At 56.6% G+C, this 21,482-nt stretch overlaps 1 protein-coding gene across 1 annotated transcript; it reads right to left on the bottom strand.

The window, feature by feature from the left end:
- Positions 1–1,583: 1,583 nt before the first annotated feature.
- MNT (MAX network transcriptional repressor) lies at positions 1,584–18,074 on the bottom strand. Its single transcript, XM_019755491.3, has 6 exons — positions 17,640–18,074; positions 11,633–12,212; positions 10,999–11,040; positions 10,732–10,843; positions 5,322–5,514; positions 1,584–5,152 (listed from the first exon to the last, which is right to left on the bottom strand). Exons 1-6 carry the CDS (start codon positions 17,710–17,712, stop codon positions 4,395–4,397), a joined length of 1,758 nt encoding a protein of 585 aa, XP_019611050.1. The 5' UTR covers positions 17,713–18,074; the 3' UTR covers positions 1,584–4,394.
- Between the last annotated feature and the right edge of the window lie 3,408 nt (positions 18,075–21,482).

The raw sequence follows: 21,482 nt of genomic DNA, 5'->3' as shown, positions 1-21,482 counted from the left end.
ATGCCCTCTGCTGTGATTCCACCTGAAAGGTCACAAAAGGCCCCTGATAAACTAGCCTGGAAGTCGCCTGGTTCCTTTACACACTCCCACCCAGAAGTGCTGGCACTCTCCAGGCCCCTGGCTGGACTTGTGGGACCAAGGGAATCCCAAAGCCAAAATGATGGGTCTGCTGAAGGTAACTGGCTAGGAGGAGCAGGAAGGAAGAAGAGGGTACTATAAAGGTCATCTCAGGGAACCCTCTAACTCTGGAAATAAGTCTCTCCCACAGAGCAGAGCCGGTACCTGGAAGCTCCTGGGTTCTTACTTGAGATGTTTGTTTTCCATCACCCTGATCACAGGCCTCGCTCTTGCAGGCCCCGGCTGAGCTGGGGGGACTGTCCTTAGTGCAGGGAGGGGAGTTTCTGTCTCTAAGATACAGTGATAGCTCTCAGATGATACCGGGTCTTCCCTGCCAGGGGCAGGTCTTCATCTTTGTCCCCAGTGCTGGGCAGTGTCCGACAATGGGCACTCAGGAAATATTACCACTACTGCTGGGCCCTTCCTGAAGAAGAGACTGATCTCTATCTGGAGCTACCAGCAGGGGGAGCCAGCATGTCACAAGTGAAGGGCTGGTGGACTTGTGGGGCAATGGATCTGGCCTTTTGAGGCTTTCCTTCAGCAAATGGAACCCCAAGACATTGGTGGCCACCACTCCCTTCCCTAAGGATGACCCCCTTCCCCCATATCCCCAGACCCACCCCAGGAAGAGAAGCTGAGTCAGTTCCCCTGGCTGGGGCGGGTGTCAGGAAGTTAGAAAAGGCAGGAAGGGACAGCATGCCTGGTCCATAGCTTGGCCCAGGTAATTGTTCCCTCACCTCCCTACTTACTCCTGGGACAGCCTGCCAAAAGGGTGGTTTCCCCTAAACTGGGAAAAGATGTAGTCAAAGGGACAAAGGTCTTCCAGGCCCCGCTTATAAAGTGGCTTTGACCTCTTCCTCTTCTTCTTTTCCCTGAAAGGACAGCTTATGGACTCCCCATATGACCTGTCCTAACCACTACCCCATAAACACATCCCCTCCCAGGAGGCCTTCACCTTCTGGGCACAGATCATCCACCCTTCCCACTGGAAATTGGTTGAACTCAAGATTCCCAATTCTACTACAGGCCGCAGGGCAGGATGGCCGTGCTAGGGAACTCTGTACCAGCTGACTGCAGCACAGGACCAGGCTAGCTGTGTGATTAACGAATCACTCACCCACCTCAAACTTGTTTCCTTTTCTGCCAGAATGGGGCTAGTTCTTGGCTTATGTACCTCACCGTGCTATTAGGAGATGCAATACAGTTAAGACAGTGTTTGTAAAAATGGTTTGAGGAAGTATAAAGTATTGCAAAAACATAAGGCCAGAGATGTGGTTCTCAAAGCTTATTGAGGCTTTAGCACTGGGATCAGAACTGGAAGGTCCCTAATCCTTTTCTAAAAGTGACCCCCCCAAACTTCAACAGGGAAAGGCCCCTGCTGCTTCCTGCTGGAGGCCTTTACCTGAAGGTCTCTACCTCCTTCTGTAACAAAAGGACCCAGATGCTGCAAGCCGGCAGCTCCAATCTCAGGTTTCAGTGCAGGTTTATTTCAATTTTATATTTTATTCCAGGCAAGTGCTTATTACAAGGATAGTATTCATGTCTCAATACCTAGTCTTGGAGCATGAACAGCCACTAGAATACAGTTCAATAGTAAAAATACAATATGTACAAAATTAGGGTTTTTGTAGTTTTTTTTTCCCCCCACACAGCAGATGTATCCAAACACATAAAAATCTCTAGTCTGGGGTCACTACGGTTTATATTTCAGGAAACGGAGACACAGTGACCGAGTCCTCACTGTAAACAAGGGCCACCTCTTGGGGGGTGGGACCGGGACCCTGGGATAGGGGAGAAGAAGCTGTTCCTGGAGAGAGCAGGGCTTGTGGTGACCCCTAGCTCCCCTCCAGGCATTCCCTGCCCTTCTTTGCCCCCCACCAAGGAACCAGCCTCCCCCTCTCCCCGAGGTAAAGACTCCCAGCCAGTGAGCCACTCCGAACATCAAAAAGTAAAACACGCATGAGAGGTAAGATGTGTGTGTGCACGCGCGCACGTGCGCGTCCCCCAGGCTGGAAGGGCTAGGGAGGGGAGGGGCAGGCGGTCCCCCAGGGCGAGGACAGATGTGGTCCTGACAGCTCGGAGGGGAGATGCCCAAAGAAGGGCTGGGCGGCGGCTGCCCTCTAGGGCACACAGCGTCACAGCATTCACAAACAACGACAAAAACAACAGCTACAACACCCATCGTCACCAATCTGGACATAGTCATTCGGCACTAGATTCAGAGGCCCCCGTTGCTGGGGCCGGGGAGGGTCAGGGGCAGCGGGCGGATGAGGTATCTGTGCAGGCCCGAGGGGCAACTGGCTGACAAGTTTCAACTCCGGACCGGCCTCAGGGTGCAGGGAGGTGAACAGAGCTGAGGGAGGCTCACCAATGCTTCTGACTGTTCCCTGGGTGCCAGGCCTGCCTATCTCCCTCTGCTTTTCCATTGTAATCACACTGGGAAGAGCGAAACTGGCTCCCTGGAGAACCAGGGTGGTGGTGGTGGCTGCAGGCGCAGGAAGGCAGCAAGCTTGTAAGGTGGGAGCGCTGTGGGGCGGTACGGGGTTCCCTCCTGGAGGCCGCTAAGGCATGGATAGGCCTTCACATTCCCCACCCCCAGGAGAGAAATGAGAAGAAAACAGTCCCCTGGGAGGTCTCCAGGGGCAGGAAGGAAACCAAAGAGAGTTCTTAGGCATCGAACTCCATTCAAGACCCCTGCTGAGGTCACTCTAGAGGATCCTGGGCCCCTACACTCACCCCACCCCCAAGCCTGTCAGTGCAAACTTCACACCTAGGGACACTAGCTTCCTCCCCCCACACTGAAAGGCCATCAGTGAGTGTGTCCAGGTGGGGAGCCAAGTGTGCACGTGTGTGTAACTGAGTGTCTGCCACAAGGCCACTTGTAATAAATACCCACATAAAAAGAAGCCAAAGCAGTCCGCCAAGGCAGAGGCAGGGAAAGCAGCATTTCCTGCACACCAGGCCCCCACGCTCCTCCCCACCCCAAGCTTGGCCCCGCCCTTGGCCCAACAAAGGACCTTTCCTCAGAGGAAAGCGGTAGCACACCACAGCTCCCACCAGGAAGGGTACACTCAAAACAGCCCACTGGAGAAAGGTGGACGTCTAGGGGAAAGAGGTGGTGCGAGAGACAGAGAAATGGGGCAGAAGCAGCAGCCTTCCAACAGTCTGGCCCTGCTCTCTCTCTACAGGACCCCAGGGCCGGTTTGGAGAAAGGTTGGGAGCTCTAGTGGAACCCCTATATTTTAATTTCCTGACTGCCTCCACAGTGTGGCTTCAGGCTCCTGGAACCAGACGCTGGCCTGTGTCTCCCAGGAGGCATGAGGCACCAGGTCCACCCACCCCTCAGGGGAACACAGAGCACTGAGCAGAGGCCAGGGAGTCGGGAGTAAATGCCAGACACCACCCTTTCTCTCTGCCTTCTGGAAGCCAACAGCCATGCCCAGGCATGGGGACAGGGGTCCAGAACATCTCTCAGTTCAGACCCAGACTCCGGGGCGGAGGGGGGGGGGGGCGGGGGGTTGGCGACAGGAAAGATGGGGACAGCCAAGCCCCCTTACCCACCCCATCCTCAGCCTATCCTCCTGAGGTCAAGAGCCCAGTGACAAGGGGGGGGGGGGCGTGTTCAGAAGCTTGGCAACAGCTGGGGTTTGGTTTCTTAACCAGTTTCTGCTGTAAGGAATCACAGTGACTGCACCTGGGTCACAGAGCCCCAAGAGAGGGCGCCCACCTCTCGGTAAGACTCCAGACCAGCCACGTCCTAGGACCTGTCACCTGGACTCAGAGCAGGGCTCACAGTGGTCCCCAACTTTCTGCACCAAGTTGCTTCAGTTCAGTTTCCCCCCTTTCCCTCCAAAGGCCTGGGAAGAGAAGGCGGAGGCTCAGGAGGAGCGAGCCCGGGTGCTCAGCCACCTCACCCGACAGAGCAATAGCAGCAACAGCACAGGAAGGCCGCAGGGGAGGGACAAGTTCCACATCACACTGGTTTCAGGGCACCACATGGGGAGGCAGGAAGGGCACCAGGCCGGACAGGCAGCAAGCCCACCATAGCGGCTCTCATCCCTTTGCCACGTCCTAGTGCAGTGGGTACCTCCTGCCCTGTGCCCATCCCTGGGGTGGCCCCTCCCTTCCCTGGCTCAGTCTCTGCACCCCCTTCCCCTAGGAGGCCTGGGGGTGGGGATGGGTGGGGTGGGCCTGGCTGGAATGTGTGGAGCTGGTGGGAGAGTGGGGGACAGGTCCCCCTCTGTGCCCCCACTGGGGGCCTCTGAGCGGCCTCATCCTCAAGCCAGCTTGAGTGTGCTGACTGGGAAGGAGGGCATGGTGACCATGGTCACAGGGTTGAGCACTGTCTGGCCCACCAGTTGGGGGTGGTGTACCACCTGAGCCCCCACGGCGGGCTTTGCCATGACGGTGGCAGGAGGCCCCAGCCCGCCTGTGCCATTCACTTGCTGGTGTGAGAGGGTGTGGGCGATGTGGCTCACCGCCACGGGCTGGCTCACTGCCACAGGCTGTGGGTACAGGGGCAGCTGGGAGCCAAGGTGGGCCACGTGGTTGAGGGTGGCAGGGTGCACTGTGATGTGGCCAATGGGGGGTGTGGCAGGTGCCAGCTGCACAGCAGGGCTGGGGGCCGAGGGGGCAATGTGAGCAATGTGTTTGCCGCCCGGCCCCTGGAGAACATGGTTCACAGTCTGGATGACTGAGGCGTGGGTAGTGGCCGTGTGGGCGATGACCGTGGAGCCTCCCCCAGCTGTAGCCACCAGATGGGCCGGAGCGGGCACCAGCGTCTGGGCAGGGGCAGCTGGTGGGGGAGGAGGGGCTGGCAGAGGTGTCTTCTGCTGTGGAGGCGGCTGCTGCCCGGGGAGGTGGGCAGGAGACAGGGCCACAGGCTGGGAGTGGGGGTGTGGATGGGGAGGCAGAGGCGCAGGGGCAGTGCTGGGCGGTGGCTTCGGCAGCTCCGGGTGGGGGCGATGGCTCAGCTTAGGTGGGCCCAGGCCAGCCTGGTCCTCCTCCATATCCTCGTCTATGTTGTCCTCACCCTCTGTGGGGGGACATGGGGATAAGGACAGGTCAGAAGAGCTTGGGAACAAGAGACTGGAGAAGTAGATGCCCTTGGGGTTCTCGGGCTATTACAGGGCTGGGGCGGGGGGCATCTTTTCTAGCAAGCAAAGGCCTGGACAGGAAGCTGGCATGTGAGGGGTGGGGCTCACCAGAGGCAGTAGAGGTGGAGGCCTGGTCGTCCTCGGGCTGGCCCGTCTGCCGGAGCACGCGGTCAATCTCCAGCACATCCATCCATTGGCTCAGCTCGTGCTTGAGCTCCGCCAACCGCTGCTGCGTGGCAATCTTCTCCCGTGCCAGCCGCTCCATCTCATGCTCATATTCCTTCTCCTTTCTCTTCAGGGACTGGAGAACAGGGCAAGGGACAGCAAACTACCCTGAGCAGGAGCCTCGGGGCCACAGTTCCTCAAATATCTCCCCTCAGCCACCCTTGCTTCCAGATCCCCTGGCCCACAGGGGCAGGTCTGCAGTGACCAGGGGGCCCAGGCTGATGGGGGCTGATGGAGACCACAGCTGCCTCGTGGGCCGTGGCTCTGCTCAGTGAGGCCCAGTGTCCCGGGGAATGTGGGCTCTCAGGCAGGTACCACTGACAGAAAGCACAGATCCAAGTCAGCTGCTGCCCCATCTCTACAACTCTGTCCTAAGGGGCTTTGCTGCCTCTTGCTCCGTCCACCCTCCTGGCAGCATCTCCCTTCATTGTGCAGAGGACAAAAAGGATGAGCGACTTCTCTGGTATTGCCCAAGGCCTCCACCGCCATGCACTCCATTCTGTCACTCACTGACACGAAACCACAAGCTACACTCCTTGAATTCCATTCCCCCAAGAATCACAAATGATCCAGCCCTCCTCTCTACTTCATCAATCACCAGTCTCCTTAACTTCAGTATCCTTAGAGGATAACCCACTAGATTTTGTGACCCCCCCCCCCCAATTTCATATCCTTGACCTGCGTCCAGCTTGCCCTCAGCAGCTGCTGGCTCTGCACCTCCTCCCTGAGCTCCGGGACGACTGCCCGCGGTGTCCACCATGACACCTCTACCCAGCCTCACACTGTGCCTGCAGCCTCTAGTCTCCCCAGGCTGCTGAACAACCCCCAAGCCCTGGAATGTGCCCTCCTTTCACATCTGAACCTGAGTTGCAATGAACAATGAGAAATGGCTCTTGGGGTACTGGACAGCACCACTGACTCGACTGAGCACCCCTGGAGAGGCTTCTGTCCGCCACCACAGGTTCCAGGTCACTGCTGCCCCCAAGACACTGATCCCACCCACTTCACTAAGAACCATGGGGGAGCTCCCTTACCTAGGGTGCCCTTCAATTCATTCAGGGCCACAGGCAACCTGTGTCCCTTATATCGACCCCTCACGTAGGTGCTGGATGCCTTGCCTCCCTCACTGACACTGCTTCCCTATCAGAAGGGTGTCCAGTTTCCCTTTGCATGAGGTTTTATTAGCTCCAAAGTGCCAGCTCATGACCCATTTCTCGGCTTCCTTCCACACCAAACCTTCCCTGTCCTCCATGACCTCCTGACTCTGACACTATGAAACCAACCTAAGTCTCACAGGCCTCCCTGCTGCCAGCTGCTCCTTGGCCCAGGCATGCCACGACTGCTGGGTCTACCACATGACACAGACAATCCTGCCCTGCTGCCTCCTGGGTCTTACCTGCCCTGCTCCTGAGCTTCTAGCTTCCAAGCTTGCCCGGTCATGGCCAGGTACAGAGCACATTGGCTCTTCACACACCAAACTCACCAGCTTGTCTTAGTTTGCCTCTCCCGACCCTGTGTGCCCTCTCCTCCCTTCTCACCCTTCTAGGGCTTATCTGCTCATGCTCCAAGGCCTCTGGAGCCGTCCTCTGCCCCATGTCCTCACCAGTACATCCTCCTGACCTCCACCAAACACCTGAGCATTTAATGAAACTGTCAGGTAGCGCTTTATCAGACACTAGTTCATATGACCTCCTAAATATTGCATGTTTTGTCTTTCCATCTCAACACACACTGTCCCTGTCAGACCCTGGGAGAGAAGACAAGAATTCTTCTACAGTTAGTTTATACAGTGGTACCTCAGTTTTCAAACGTAATCCGTTCGATAAGACCGTTCGAGTTCTGAAACGTTCGAAAACCGAGGCATGGTTTCCCCATAGAAAGTAACGCAAAATGGGTTAATCTGTTCCAGACCTAAAATCAACCCCTAAAACTGCAAATTTAGCATGAATTTTACTATCTATTGATACTATAGATCCATAAAATTTTTGGCGTTCGTAAACCGAAATGTTCGTCAACGGAGATGTTCGAAAACCGAGGTACCACTGTATTCCGACTCTACCAGTGGCAGGGCAGAGCTACGTACAATGTCTCACTCGGCCCCTGGGGAAGAATCTGTGAGGGCGTGAACGCGTCAATACCCACCTCTATCCTGTGTCTCCCCTTCATCACAGTGAGTCAGTCACCCATTGGACTTGAGTATCCCGACACCATTTCCTACCGGCCGTTTTGCAGGGCCTCTCCTGATAGTTAACCTGCTCCTCCTGGGCATGGTGACATTTTCAACCCCACACACCAACTTGGCCCAACTTCCCCATGCTCCTTCCTGCAGCCCCTAACTCCTTGCATTTCTGACCTCACCAGTAAGAGATACCTCAAACCATTAATCAGTGCCTGCGACATAAAACCCAGGTCCAGCCATGCCCTGTATTGGCCTGAAACGTGGTAGCTTTATACTTCCGTCGCCAGCCCCTAGCCAAACATAGCCCCCTCTATCCTGGCTTTGAGATTTACCTGCTTCTCCCCCATATTTCTGCCAGAAAGATTCTTCCCCTGACCCACACACACCTGTCTGGCTTCTCACCCCAAGAGGCCAGTGCTAGACATGACATCAGATGAGGCCACATCAATAACGGGGGCTGTGGTGAATCAACCCTCACTCCAACCTGGCTGCTGAGGGCTGGAAATGGCCATCCTAAATTCTACCTGCTAGCAGAGAGTGTAGACTTCTGGCTCAGGGATTTGATAGAAACTTAGGGGCCCAAACCTCTTCTCTCCTAATCCATTTCCCCACAAGCCTAGAGGCCTCTGGAAAATTTTCCGAGGGTCTAACTTCAGTCCCCATTGCTACATTTAAAACCCATTCCCTTCCTACGACACCTGGATTTATGGTTTGGTACTTGCTTACTCCTCTTCCTGTTTCTGTCCACTTCACTGTGGCTTTCTTCAAATCCTTTACCATCTCCAAGCCATTCTGGGTCTGGCTGGGGCCTATAGTCTTTCCACAGCTTCCTGCCTCAGCATGCGACCAAAGCCCTCAGTCTACAAGCCCTACATGGTCTCCAGTAGTCTTTCAACTCCCATCTAATACCCTGCAGCCCCTCATTTTTGTACGGCAACCCCCCTGACCATCTTTAACTACCAGAAAGGGATCCTGCTCCCTCCCACTGGAGAAACTTCGGCCTTCACTGCGCGTTTTGCCCTCCACTTTGCTTAAGTCACCCTGAGACCTTTGGGTCTCAGCTCAAATGCCCAGTCCTCAGCAACAACTTCCCTAACTCCCCCAGAACAGATCCTGCAACCCCTGTCCCTATTACGCCCTCATGGCATAGTCCTGTTTGATTTTATAGTCTGCCACAAGACCAAACCTACAAAAGACCCACTTTCTTCTTTGCTCCGGCTTCAACCCCAGAATCCTACACATGGCTGTCCAAAAGTATCTGAATTAATAAACAAATGAGGTGGAGAATTTATAGCCTTATAAGTTTCCTGTTTTTGCTTCCACTGTCAGCCCAGGACAAGTATATCTGTGGACCTGGGTCCACCTTGCTTCCTTCCTACTCAGCCCATACCCATGTCCTGAGTCTGCTGGTTCTGAGTCTCTATTTCTGACTTTTCAAGCCCACACGTCATGCAAACCAAGGCTCCCCTCCCTAAGTATGTATCTATAAAGAACCTTCTCACTTCTCAATAATTGCTATTGTTAATATTAGGTTGGTGCAAAAGTAATTGCGGGACCGCAATTGCTTTTGCATCAACCTATTATTTATAGACAGCCAATCTTCCTAACTACCCCATGATGAAGTTAAGTACTTTTTTTTCCTGTTTAGCACCACTGCAGTACAGGAGAGGAAACATATTCACAGAAATGGCACAGCATTTAGACAGGTATTTTTGGTGCCAGGACATCTGACTGTACCATTGAAGGAACAGTAACTTCTAAGCCCAAGTTCTGTAAAAACATCCCAAAAATAAGCCTCCAGGGTAACCGTCCATACGCACGCGAAGCCCCGCCCCTCCCGGGGCACACGCGCACCCACGCGGACCCGGCTTTGCTGCGTCACTCCCCGCCAGCCGCACCCTCCCTCCTGGCGTGCAGGAGCCCCGCCCCGCCCCTCCCAGGTGCCGAGAAGAGGTGCACCAGCCCCGCCCTCTCGCCCCTCCAGCGGGCGGAAGGGCGTGCGTTCCCGCCGGCTGGGAGCAATCGCGAAGCAGTGCCTCCGCCCCTTAACGAGTCAGACTGCGGTTACCACAAGGCTGTGACCCCGCAGTCGATGCCGGGGGAGGGGTGGCGACCAGCCACTGGCTCCCAGCCCAGCCCCCAAGCTTCCCGAGCACACTGATGGGGAGACCCTGAGGCTCCTCCGCCCCCGCGCCGCTAGGCGCGGGCAGGGAGCCCTAAGCCCCTCCCACTCCCCAAAGGCTCTGTTCCGACTCTATCTCCGCGGCAGCAGAGCGTGGCCGCCTGCCCCACCCCCACAGCCGCCTTCCCGGCACGCGGAACCGTCCGCTGGTTTCCAGGGAAACCGAAACTTGGGCAGTCATGGCAACAGTTTGATCTGGCGGGCGCCTCTCCCCTGTACTGCAGAGGCGAGCCAATACCCAAAGGGAGGGGACACAAGGCCCGGAGGGCCCCTTGAAAAGGGCTTTTTAAAAACCCAGACGAAAGGAGGGCTCGGTGACCCCGGGGATGTCTGTCACCCAGTCAGACCGCCACATTTCCCCAACTCCCAAGTTTAACCCCCAAACTCGGGTCGTGGCACCTCAGTGCTCTCACTGGAAGGATCTTAATCCTTCTAGGGTGAAAAGGGGGGGTGGGGGGCTCATCAGCGAGCCGCCATGAGTAAGGGGCCACGCCCAGGGTACTACCCCTCTACACACACCAGGAGCGATAGACTGGGTTCCTGCCAGGGCACTGCTGGCGGGGTGGAGGTGCTGCGGCTCCACGCCCCTCTCACCCGTGGTGCACTAATACCATCAGGGGATAAGGCAGAGCCTGGCACCAGGTTTGACACCGAACTGTGGGGCGGTGCAGATGGCAAGGCTCGGCGGGGGAGGAGTTGAAAAGGGGAGCAGCGAGGAGCACCCCCGCCGCCCTCGGTGCGCAAGCGCACGCGTCTTCCCGTCCCCTCCCGGGCGGGGAGCCCCGCTGACGTCAGCCGACCATGTGCTCAGCGCCCGCGTGGAGGGAGGCGGGGCTGCGGCGAGGGGCGGAGGGCGGCGGGAATGGGGAGGAAGTTGGCGCTGCGTTGCCGCCACCGCCCGCCTCCTCTCGACCCGCTTCCCTCCCCCATACCTGAATGTACCGCAGCGCCGTCCGCAGCACGCTCAGATTCGAAGTCTTCTTGTCGTCTACGTTGGGGATGTTGCGCTTCAGGGTCTCAAAGCATTCCTTCAGATGGGCCCTCCTGGGGAGAGGAGGGCAAGCGGCTCGGGTCAGCCAGCGCCCAGTGGGTGGGGGCACGCTGGGGAAGGGGAGGGAAGGTCCAAGGAGAGCTTGGGAGAACCAAGGGTGGGACGGAACCAAGGGTGGGACCAGAGCCACACACGCACGCACACACACCTGTTCTTCTCCAATTTGTTGTGGACTTCTCTGGTTCCGATCCTGCAACCCAGACAGACAGGGGGCTCAGGGAGGAGGGCCTGGTTTAGGCAGCCTTCCTGCCCCGGCCCCGCCCCCCCGCCCCCAATGCCACAGGCTTTTTGTCCCCGACTTTCTATAAAAGCAGCAATGGGAGCTGTTCCCCTTGTGCCCTGGTGCATTCACCCCCTGGAGAACACATGTATGCTCAAGTCACAACCCCTTTAACCCTTGATGCCACCGCTCTACTTGAGACAGAAGGGATCCTGGGACTCGAGAAATAGCCAGTTTACCCCAGCCCTCACCCAAGGAGGCCTATGATCCGACACTGTCCAAAGGCCTGGAAATGCTATCAGCCCTAACCTCGGAGGGGGTCAGAGAACACACAAGCCTGAGAACAGCGGGCTAAATAGCCACTGGTCACTGCCGCGATGGGCACGGGCACGGGCACAGTGAGAATGCCCGAGTATCGGAGAGCACTTCCAGTTTGGAGCGGTAGGAGGGTATGGCTCTGAAGGGTTAGCTGGGGAGGGTACTTTCTCTTGCACACACAGCCTAGGGGTGGGTAGTTCTCCTCTCCATCCCACCAGCTCAGTCTCTGCCAAACCTCACTCACCCCCCAGGCCTCTTCTTCTGTTCGCTGGATTTGACTTCTTCAGCTGGTGCCAACTTCAGGGTTCCAAGAGTGGGTGGGGGTGGCTGCTGGGGGGCCAGCTGGGGCTGGACTCCCGGGTGTGGTGCTATGGTCAGGATGGGTGTGGGTAGGGGCTGCAAAGGCTTGGGGCTGCCGGTCGGGGGAAGGGTGGTCTTAGAATCTGGCAGTAGGGGAGCAGGGGTGGGCACTTGTGGCCTGGTGGGTAAGGGAGCAGACTCCTTAATGCTGAGTCCAGGGGTGCTAACTAGGGCTGGCTGGCGAGGTGCCAGGGGCAGAGGCTGAGCTGCAGGGGGCAGTGGTGGGGGTGGGGGCAGAGTCTGAGGGGAGTTGGTCACTACTGGAATAGGAATGACAGTCAGTGGTGTGGGGGTGGCAAGTGGTGGTGGGGGTGCCGGTGGGGGTGCTGGGGGTGACAGAGGCAGGGGTGGTGCCTCAATTCGGGGTTCTTCCACAGGAAGGGCATGGGCCAGCCTGGCCAGGCTGCTGGCCTTCTTCTGCTCCTGCTCCCGCTCCCGCTCCAAACGAAGCCGCTCCTGCTCCTCTAAGCAGAGAGAACACAAGGGGTGTCTCAGTGGGGCCAACAGTCCTGGGCCCCAGCTTCATATGTCCTCCCACCCATCCTCTAACCTTGTCCAGGTCGGCATTCAATGACACCTCTGCTCAGCCTGAGATGCCACAAATGCCCATCCACACCCAGCCAGGTACTGGGCTAAGTGCCAGGGACACAGCAGTGAACAAATGAAACAGACCCAGTCCCAGCGATTGGGGAACTCACAGCCTGAGGGGTCGAGGGAGGGACAAGTAACCGAGGTAACAATCCAGGCTAGGGGAGCAGAGGGGCCTTAGAAAGGTGGAGCAGGAACTGTCAGAGGATGCAGGAGGCCTGGGAGTCTGAAGGGTGAAGGGTTAGTTGACAAGCAGAGAGGGTCAGGAGCAACAGTGATAGGTGAGGTGGGCAGAGGCCAGTCCACAAAAGACCTCACAGGCCACCAGAGAAGGGGGGCAGGGAGCGGATAGATCATAGCTTGTAGGCAAGACCTCAACAATATTTACCAAGTACCTTCTAGAAGGCAGGCAGTACCTTCATTTCACAGATGAGATAAATTAGCTGAGAGGGAAAGTGATTTGTTGAGGGTCACCCAGCAAGCCACAGGTAAAAACAGGCTAGACCCAGCCAGGTCTCTTGACACCTGGCGGATGCCCAATATTTGCTGTGCCAACATATGCTCACTACATGTCTACACACACACACACACACACACACACACACACACATCCTAACAAGAGCCCCCCACGGGCAGGACAACGACATCACCTTCAACTCACATGAGGAAACTAGACCCAGGACTTGGGACTACCAGGCTAGGTCCCAAAGCTTCTGGTTTCCTCAGGGACCATATAAAACACACGTGGTCTTTCTCTGCCCTTTTTCATGCTAGAACTCATTTCTCCCCAATCCCCCCATCCTCCCACTACCCCCAGCAGCACAAACTAGTAAGAGGCAGGCAGAAAAGAAAGCTGAGTTTTTTAATACGCATTATACAGGGTAATGAGCTTGGGCAACTTGCACGGTTGGTCCAGCATCTCTGCTGAAAGCCCTACAAGAAGGGGAGAGGGCCCCTATTCCAGAGGCCCAGCTCCATCTCCACCCTGCCCCATTTAGGGGCCCCACCATTCTGGTTCCCTGGCTACAGAGCTGGGCCATGGCCCTGGGGAGCAGCTGCAGCCCCTAGGCCAGGGATCAAGCTGGTCAACCAGCCCTCCCTCCCTCCTGCCCCAATTCGCCACTGCTGACTAACCCAGGCGACAGCATTGGCCTACAGACACGCCCCAAACACGCCACCCCACAAGGGGCGGGGCTATGGGATGAGGTTGGCTAAGTTCTCAGCAGGAGGGTATCAAACCCCACTTGTCTGTGGACGCAGGACACCCCCCCACCCCCCAAAAAAAATCCTGAGGCCTCAAGGACCTTTAGCCAATCAACAACTTGAGTGAGCCAGGCCTGCTTGGAGCCCCTCCCTCCACAGAGGAGGAGAGGCAAGGAGGAAGTAGAGGGGGACGGGCTCTGAGAGGGGAAGCACTCAGTGGTTTCCCAGCAGCCAAAGATCAGGGGTTGGACAGGTCAGCACCGGCCTCTTCTGTATCTCCCCTGCCCTTCAGGAAGTGGAGCTGCCAGATCAGGCCTACTCCAATGAGGGAAGGCCTTGCTCTCCCAGGCCTTTCCAGCCAACACTGACTTATGTTACAGCCCCAGAGAAAACCAGCTCTCTGCGCTCCAGCTTCCCACAGACCACACTGTTCATTACAGATGAGCCCTTCTCAGGCCCAGCTTGGGACATTCCTAGTCCTCACTCCTCCTCACCTCCCCCACCCCATCCCCAAGACAAGGCCCTGGAGCTCAAGGCCCAATACAGCCTCCACCTCCTCCTTTGAAACAGGACCCAAACTTTCATTGGCCTTAGGGCAAATGTTCCACTCTCCCATACGCAGGGGGACAGACAGGGCCCCAGGTGCCCTAGGAACTCAGATTAAAGGCAAACCTCTTATCCCCCATATTTTAAAGTAATTCCAAAGCTCACCCAGGAGATGGCAACCTCCTTTTCACCTACCCTCTCTTCCAAAGCTAGGTAGCCTCACAGGTGCCAGGAAGGACCCAGGTGAATGGCCAAGCGCTATCACACCTGGATCAGCACGATAAAGCTTAACTGGTGGTAAAGAAGAAGGGGTGGCCTAAGCAAGATCTAGCCCATCAAAGCTTCCTGCCTCCTCCCTGCCAGCTCTGACTCAGTATCTACCCAACAGCACTGCAGAGGGGGAGACAAAGTGGGGGAAGTAAGCTGGCAGTCCCTCGGGACCTCCCTCAGAAGTATATGGGTTTAGGCTCTTTAAAATAATGCTCCGCTGCACCCATGGCTGCACTCCCTGTCACATATGCACATACATAGTATGGTACCTTCCATGGGCTCTGCCCAGAGACCACCCCTTGAGAATTTAGCATAACCCCTCTGGGGTGATCCCGGGGCCACAATGGAGAGTATGGACGTTGCGCTCCCTTTAGCCATCCCTAGCCACTGTGGCCCAGGGGCTCAGCAGGCACAGGGCTGGGGCCGGAGGAATTTATACCTGGTGGCCCCAAATATTCAAGGTCATTCTCCCTTTCTGCATGCTCACAGGGAACTTGGCACATAAGGCAGGCCTCAGGTGCACCTGTGGACACTCCCGCCAGCTCCATCCAATCAAGGAAGAAGAGGGTCCCATTCGAGCCACCTCCATGAATGCTGGAAATGACCAGGCCCTCCTACTAACCACCAGAATGGCCTTTCCCTTCCCTCTCTGTGCGCTCACGAGCCCACCGCCCGCCCCCCATCCTCAGGTTATCATGTGAGTAAACTGGCTGCTCCAGACCAGAAAACTGACCCTAGAGGTTAAAGGGGGGCATGCACAAGAGGCTCCCTGTTCCGAGCTGCTTATCAGGTACATGACCTGAGACAGCAGTTCTGATCAGCTGGTTCATACCACCCCCTTCTCTCCCATTCTTCCCATCCCCCGCCAGAGGAAAACCCTCAAAAAGAGAAAAAAACAAATTCTGGAGATTATACTGCTGCGGCTGGGTTTACACAAGTTTTTGATGCAGATTTGGCTTTCCAGCATCCATCCATCTTCTAAGACCCCCACCCCACCACCAAGAAACTGTGACTGGGCTGCTAAACTAGGCCTCAACTCAGCTCCGTCCCCAGTTCTCACCACCTGAAGGAGAGGGCAGAGATCTGCAACTTTTTAGGAGAGAACCATTCCCAGCTTCCTTCAAAGTGTTGTACACATAATCCCTGTCCTCCTTACTGGTCAACTGTGGACTTATTTTAGAAAAGGCAGCAGAGATAACAGTGGGAGTCTTTTCCCCTTCCCCATATGGTCAACAAGTCTGCAGGAAAAGTGAAGGTGAAGTGTTTCCTTGGGACAAGGTCAGGGTCAATCCTGTTCAAATCTAGCACAGTGCCTGGTACACAGTGGACACACAATAGGTATTCTTGAATTGCATTGTGTTGATGGTAGCAGCAGATGACTCAGTCTCTCCAAATATTGTGCATGCTCCTACCCCTCGCCCCACGCAGGGCATTCTCGGTTACCACCAGCACTGTCCACCGCGCGACCCTACTCTGGACCCCAAAGACAAGTGGGAGGGGCGTGTGAGCTGATGTCCCAACTCATCAGTTCCGCAAAACCCAAGCATCTCGGTCTCACATATCTCCAGTGACTCTTGACCTTGAGAGGCCGGCCGGTCGACCCGACTAGGCCGGCTGACCCACCACTCCCCCCGCCCCTGGTCCATTGCCACTCCCCCCACTGACCGCGGCAGCACACGCTGCAGGCGCGCGCGCGCGCGCACACAACACACACTACTACCTTCTGCATGACTCATCATTGAAGCAACAATAGGCAGAGAGAAAGGAAAGGAGGGCGAGCGCAATCTCCACCACAGCCAACCCGACTGAAGGGTTGGGAGGAGGAGGGTTGGAGAGGGCAGGAGCCCCCGATACTGCACACACACCAACCGATCCAAGGCTTAGGCCCTGGCAAAGGTCCGGAAATCGAAGGCCTATCCCCCCATCCTCTATTTCTGCAATACCCTGAAGCTGGGGACCATCAACAAGGGCGCGTGGGGATAGGGGGCATCAGAATCTTCGTCTCCCCTCTGTCGAGGGACCGCCAAAGTTTGCCTCTTCTCAGCCTGGTTCATTCCACAATGTGGCCAGGGATGTTGCCAGGAGGTCCCGGTGAGAATGTTTTGAGGTCAGTGGGAATGTGAGCTCTAAATGACCTGTCGCTCTGCGATTCTGAGGGTTTCCCAGGAACAGAAACAGGAGGTTGGGGCAAGAACCGACAGGTGAGCTCGGCTCCTCCTTCCAGGGCAAAGGCTCTCCCCGGGAGATGCCCAGAGCCAGGGCCCAACCCGGCGCGAGACCGGCCCCGCCCAGGCCCCGCCTCCGCCTGAGCGCGAGGCAGAGAGGAGGGGCCGGACCGCGCCGTCCCCAGCGGGAGTGTCCCCGGTGCACGTGGTCGGGGGCGGGACCCGTCCACGTCACCACCCGGTGTAACCAACGGGCTTAGAACGCAGGCACACGCAACATTCCAGTCGAGAGCGGGTTTGGAACGCGCAGACACGCCACATTCCACACCGGCTAAAGTGGGGCGCAGCAAGGGGGGCCCGGGGACTGCCCCCAGCGACCTACGGGCCATTATCTCAAAACACCCTGAATCAGCCCGGCTCTCACCCAAACCCCCGACGCGCGACCCAGCCCAAGCTCTGGGAGGCGGGGTCAGGTGGCTGGCCTGGATCATAAGACACGCGATGTCATTTCATTCTGCAAAGGCCGCCTCCGCCCCAAGCGGCGCGTAGATCTGCCGGGAGCGCTCTCCGCACCCTCCCCACAAGGCCAGGGAAGCCGGGGAGCTGCTCGGCGTAGAGTAATTCCTACCCCCCACTCCGTTACACACACGCCCACTCGTGTGCACTCTACACTCTCCCGAGTACACGTCCGTTCATCCGCTCTCAAGGCTCCCATTACACATCACCCGTGCACACACGCACGCACAGGCGGGTCTGCCAACCCCACGCAACACCATTGCTCACCCCACCCCGCCGGCTCACACATCCTCAGCGCTACCGAGAGCGCCGCTGGCCCACGCGAAAGTAGCCCCCCACGAAAGGTGCACCAGGGGTGGCAGCAGCTGGGGTGGCGCCCACAGGGGCCAGGTCCCTCGCTGCATGTTAATGAATTCATTAGTTAATTTCACTACCCACAACACTCCTCCCCCGGCGGCTGCTCTTGCGCGGAGCCTAGCGCTGCCAGGCTTCGCCGGCCTCCTGGGCGGGGGTCCTGCCCGCGCGGCTTCAGCGTGGGTTCGGGGACCGGGGTCGCTCGCCTCCCCTTCCCGGGTGCCCCTGGGGCCCAGCCCGGCCGCTCACCACGTGCTCTCTGTTGTTGCTGCGCTTGCCATTCCAGGAAGCGGGCCGCCTCCAGTAGCGTCTCTATGCTCATCGCGCCGAGAGCTGCCGGGGGCGCGCCTGGGCCGAGACTGCGGCCCGCAAGCCGGGCACAGGTCAGGCTGGCGGGCAGGCAGGAGGGAGGGATCACCTCCGGGGGGCGACAGGGCTGGGCGGCGCAGCGCACTCCGCAAGGAAGAACGGGGGAGCACGGGAAGAAAAAAATCAATGTCTCCCAAAATATTTGCAAAATACAATTTGCAAATTTAAAAAAAAATTGATGCAAAAAAAAAGGCGGCACTGCCTCCCTCCTTCCCCTCCCTCTCTTCCTCTCTTCTAATGCCTCCCGCCCTGCGGCCCCCGGGAGTCCCGCCGACAAGAAAAGGCTTTGCAACAAGATGGCGAGGAGGCACCGACACACACAACAAGGGAAGGAGCCGCGCTGCCCCCGGCCACCGCCCCCGCTACTACACCGGGGCCACAGCCAAAGCCCGGACCGGAGCCCCCACCCGCTGGGCCGCGGCGTCTCACGGAAGGAGGGGCGGGGTCTTGAGAGAGCTGCTCCCGCCCACTATAGACGGCGCGCGCACACGTGTCCTGGATCGGGGTGGGAGAAGCCCCAGCCGGGTTCGCGTACTGCATTTCCGTTTTCCCGCCTAGCCCCGCCTGGATTGCAAACCACAAGTTGAGCAAGGACTGCGGGTTTGGGTCATTCACAACGAAATTTAACCTGCTGGAGGAAAGGAAGGATGGAAGACTCACTCAAGACTTGTTAACTCAAATGAGGATATTCCGAGTCAGGGAAACCTTAGGATGGTAGAGACTGGCCTGAACCTTACCCACACGTGACCTAGTTCCTGCAACCACCCGGCTGTTGCAATTCCCCCGGGATCCGCCCCTGGGCGGAGCTGACAGCAGGAGGCTGCCAGAGAACTGGCGCAGGGAGCGGAGTGGCGATCCAATTCCGCGTTTTGTCTCCCTTCCTCCCCCCGCAGTGCGTTCGCATCCTATTAGGCGACGTCACCGGGCCGCGGGCCAATGGGCGGGCAGGACAACACGGCATGGAGCAGCTCCACATGGACACCCCGCACCGCCAGCCTTCTGTTTAAAGGGCCAGTGTCTAGCAGGGTCACATTAACTGGTGCGGATGGGGCCACTGTATGAACCGAGGGTGGAACGCCGAGAGGGAAATTCCGCAGTTGTGCCCTAGTCTATCCTCGACTCTTCACCACGCCTTTCTTTAAATCCAAGTCTCTCTCTCTCTTCTTCCCCTAAACTCTTTGTCCACCCATGTCTAATGTGGGTGGAGACTCCAACTGTGCCACCCCAGAGGCCACCCCATCTCTGAGGCCGGGGCGGGGGCGGTTAAGGCGAGGCACCCACAACCCAGACCAAGGGGGCGTGGTCCAAATCGGGAACAACAACGTGGAGGGCGGAAGCCCGGCCCTCCCCTTGGCCCGGCGACAGAGGCCGCAAGCGGGACGCGGGGGCGGGGCCACTTCGCTTGGCCTTAACCGCGCACGCCGTGAGGGCGGCGACCCCGGCCGGCGCTCGTCATCGCCGTCGCTTCTTTTGCTAGTATTTGGGGGCGTCTGGGGGTACAATCAGAAAGTTAGACCTTGAGGTCAGTTTGCCCAAATCCTCTCATTTTGCAGATAGGGAAACTGAGGTCCAGAGACGAGATAGAACTTGTCTAAGGTCACTCAGTATTCCAGTTGCTCCTTGCCCTGTAGGGAGGAGCATTTATTCCCTGACCCCACGGGCGACTCTTTTTGAAGGCCGTTCTAGGGCAGGGCACCCAATTGGAAAAAAAGTCCTGGAGGAATACCAAATTGTTCGCACGGGAAGGGGTCTGGCCACTTAAGAAGTTGTGATTGGGGCCACCAAAATCTACCTGAAACCCTGCTGTTCCACTTTGGTGGAGGCCTCAGAAACCCCACCGGTATAGTTAGTAGTGACAGGCACAGGCCGGTTGAAGGTGTATTAGGGGTACCCTGCAGCACGTCAGCTCTGCTGTCCCAATGGCAGCAGCCTGGAACCCCTCGGGTCTGACCCGATTCTTTCTTTGCTACTATAGCACATTGGGACAATGCCATTTGGGTTCAGGATCCCACAGCCTGGGCTTCACCACCACACAAAGTCAGAATGTCCACCCTGACATCCCATCCCATCCCATCCCATCCCCACAGCACCCTAAAGGGGTACGTTCCTATTTAGGGGACTACAGGAGAGCTAGATGCATTGAAGATGTATGCTTGTTGGCTTTGCTCCTTACCTTTGAAAGCACAGTGCATCCTCGGCAAAGAAAATCTGCACAGATCCGAAATCAAGAACATAGTGAACAGGAAGAAGGGGGTGTTTGCCAGCACCATCTACAGAGGCCACCTTTGCACATTTAATGCCCCTGCATCTGTAGATGAGCATGGAGTGCCCCCCCCACACACACACACGCACGCACGCACGCCTGGGCACTACTGTTTATGATGAAGCTGGAAAGCAACAGGGTATTAGAACACAAGAGCCCAGCTGAATGAATACCCCTTCCCTGTGAGGGCTAGATCTGGGCTGGACCTGACAGTGCTTCCTTTAAGGTGTCTGCCACCTGCTACCAGTGTGGTTGGGCCTGGCCCACTGCACAACCAAAGAAAATGGGAAGTTTAAAGGCAGTATATAGGTGTGTGTGGCGGGGATGGGGGGTGGCTAAACAGTATATAAAATAGTGACCTGAAATAATGTTATTGACCAAGGTCTCATGTTGTTTGGGGTCAGCATGGTACCGTTCTGCCCAGTGGCCCAGGATGCTCAGAGCTACATCTAGCCGTACACTTCTGCCTTTCTCAAGCAGTCACGGCACTCATATAGCTCTTGAAGTCTCTTCTAGGGGCTGAGGTACAATTTTTTGACTCTTCTTGTGAGGGACCAGCTCTATCACACTAAGAAGTCACTACTCTGAAAAGCAGTATTCTGAAGACAGCTTTTTGTTCAGGAGTGGGGAAGCAAGAGATAAAAGTGGGGTGAACCAAATGCCAGTCTCTACCTTGCCCCCAATACCCCATCTGCTCCAGAGCTTAGTGGAGATGCTTGCTATTTAAAACAAACAGCCTTACTGGCTTCACATGATCATCTGTTTATTTGGGTCATGTGGGGACAGCAGCCAGGGGATGTTAGGCAAAAGCAAGGGTTTAGAAAGGAGGCTTTTTCTAGGCCTGTTGTTGCCTACAGAAGCCTGAAAATGGTCAAATAGAATTTCTCATCAACCAAGGTTTCCCTAGTTGGGGAGTGGACAGTGGGGAATGGACACACATTTCTGTAAAGGGGTTGAGTGGGGAATAAAAGGAGAGGGGAATGAATAGGAGGGCTGTTTAACATTTTAGCCCCAGCTTCCTATCCCAAGTTGTTCTCAAGTTTATGGCTTCTAGGTGCTCAGTACTTTTGGGGCAGCAGGACCGTCCGTGTGCTTTCTCATGAGATTCCTATTTTCAGTCTTCCTCCTCAAGTTTTGTGCACCCCAATGCCCAATTCAAATCCCTCAATTTTTTAATATGCTGAGCTGGAGACATTCCCTAAGGAGACTGTCTTTCACCCTCCGACCATTCACTCCAACAAAGCTTAACATATATACACAACTCCAAGAGCAATGAAAATTAGTTCCTTGACCGCTACAAAGCATATGTAATGAGATGTGAGAAATGTGTGAACCTAAAAGTACATGTATTCACACTAGATCCCAGAAGATGTCCTAACCCTTCAGGCCTGACTTCTCAAATTTTGCAAGTGGTTTTCGGGAGCTTTTCACCTATCATAATTAAAACCAGAGGGAGAAAA

The sequence above is a fragment of the Rhinolophus sinicus genome, chromosome 12 (assembly GCF_057876585.1).
Source record: "Rhinolophus sinicus isolate RSI-liver-muscle chromosome 12, RSI-T2T, whole genome shotgun sequence".
Classification (NCBI taxonomy): Eukaryota; Metazoa; Chordata; class Mammalia; order Chiroptera; family Rhinolophidae; genus Rhinolophus; species Rhinolophus sinicus.
This window is presented reverse-complemented; position numbering and strand designations above follow the sequence as displayed.